At 40.9% G+C, this 1,903-nt stretch overlaps 1 protein-coding gene across 1 annotated transcript; it reads right to left on the minus strand.

Moving 5' to 3' along the window:
- Positions 1-377: 377 nt before the first annotated feature.
- Positions 378-1,520, minus strand: LOC115423240 (transcription factor 15-like). The gene is made up of 2 exons (XM_030140018.1): positions 1,009-1,520; positions 378-566 (listed from the first exon to the last, which is right to left on the minus strand). The coding sequence occupies exons 1-2, from the start codon at positions 1,480-1,482 to the stop codon at positions 504-506; spliced, it is 537 nt and encodes a 178-aa protein (XP_029995878.1). The 5' UTR covers positions 1,483-1,520; the 3' UTR covers positions 378-503.
- Positions 1,521-1,903: the final 383 nt, after the last annotated feature.

Here is a 1,903-nt window from a genome sequence, read left to right on the forward strand (position 1 = left end):
CCTAAAAACTGATGTAAAGGACTTAGCTGTTATTAAATAGAGCATCTCAGTGTAGATATTAAAAAGACTGTTGGTCACTAGCATTAAACTTTTTTTTTTTCTCCTTTTACCATTTCATTCAAATATATGGAATATCAATTGTTAATCCTTTTCTGATTTCATTAGATGCAGGACAATGACGTCCTCACAGGTTCTTTATGTGGTACCAAACTGATCTCATCAAAAGTGCAAATCATGAAAAAGCATTTTTATTTTGATAAAATATACTTTATTAAAAAACTTTCAAAAAGGACAAAAAAAACTCATTAGTTTCAAACAAATGCACTGCATTTTTGAAAAGATTATTTCTTAGAATCTTCAGTCAAGTATAAATAGTGTTTTTGGTTCCACCATTGTATCCAGCATGTGAAAATGTGCCTGTGTGTACTCTGTAACACCAGCTTCCACTCTTCCCTGAGACAGTCTGAGGATTTACAGGTTGCTCATCATTCACTGGTTGTAAGTCAGCGTCTCATTCGCAGTGGACCCAGTCCTCGCATTTTAAAACAGTCTTTCCCATCCTTTATCTAGAAGAAAAAAGAATATTCAGTCAGGACAAAACCCTCCTATTTTATCAGTGAACTTCTCATGCATGTTTTCAATTAAAAGGCATTTACTTTGTATATTTTGAGTAGAGCATGTCTTTACAGTTGTGTAAAACTGTAACCACCTGTATCTGCCTGTGAGAGGGACTTGCAGGGATCAAAACTCGTGCGTAAAATTAGTGCGTAAAACCAAATTTTACATCCAGAAGTCCAAGGACAAAAAAATAGTTGGACTTAAGAATAGGAATGATTAACAAAGTAAATATAATCTGCACTGGACAAAAAAAGAAAAAAAAAGCAAAAAGCAAGGTCATAAAATAATAATGTATCTGGGATCAGGAATATGTTGTTTACTGTTAATCTGCTCTTGTGTTTACACTCTGCTGAAGTATACTTTGCCATCAGGCTATAAAATAGCATTTACCCCTTTTCTTTGGTTGCTCAAACAGAAGGTGCAGATGGTTCGAGGCTGCTTGGTCCCGCTCTCCTCTTGCGCATGGACCGCACCAAGGCAGGGCTGTCCATCAGCGCCGCCGTCTCCCAGGAGAAGCACGTTGGCCAGATGGGAAATGTAGCTGGACGCCAGGCGCAGAGTTTCAATCTTGGAGAGTTTTCTGTCCACTGGCTCCGTGGGTATCAGTGTCCGGAGAGCCGTGAACGCAGTGTTGACACTTTGGGTCCTGCCTCTCTCCCTGGCGTTCGCTGCGCTCCTCTGCTTTACCATTGTCGTGTCTTTTTCCAGTTTTCGTGAAATCCTTCTTCGCTTCTCGGAGCTTTCGCAGTAACTTCGCTCCGAGCTGCCGTCGCTTTCGCTGCACTTTTCATCGTCCTCTGAAGTGACTCCGAAGTCTGAGTAGATTAAGTGCGTCGCCACAGGCCGCAGCATGGCAAAAGTCATCTTCAAGAGTTACACCACCACCACTTCCAGCTCCAAGTCCTCTGAAGAAAATCAGCCCGAAAACAACTCAGGGACTAACCCTCCATCTGTGGCACGAAGGCTGCATTTAACCACTGATGAAAATAAACTCTTTTGATAAAGCTGCCAGACTTTTCTGTAGTGGATTTGCTGTGACCTATTTTAAGGATGGACCCTGACTACCTGGTCAGCTGGGCTCTTATAGCTGCATGGGAGGAGCTGCAGCTGCACAGCACAATGATCTGCAAGGCTGGAGAGGCTGTCAGTGCACAACATATCAGAAAATCATGTTAAAAATATACTGTAACCCCATGAACCTTTATCTTAGAAAAAGATTGAAAATGAAAATTAACAGCCACTTTATTTGGCATTTACCCTATTTAGAAAACATCTTAACTTCATA

This window comes from Sphaeramia orbicularis, chromosome 7 (assembly GCF_902148855.1).
Source record: "Sphaeramia orbicularis chromosome 7, fSphaOr1.1, whole genome shotgun sequence".
In the NCBI taxonomy this organism is placed as follows: domain Eukaryota; kingdom Metazoa; phylum Chordata; class Actinopteri; order Kurtiformes; family Apogonidae; genus Sphaeramia; species Sphaeramia orbicularis.

Coding starts and splice junctions, on each gene's coding strand:
- LOC115423240 (XM_030140018.1), bottom strand. CDS start 1,482: ATGACTTTTGCCATGCTGCGGCCTGTGGCGACGCACTTAATCTACTCA. Junction 567..1,008: donor TGAGCAACCAAAGAAAAGGG/GTAAATGCTATT, acceptor TTTTTCTTCTAG/ATAAAGGATGGGAAAGACTG.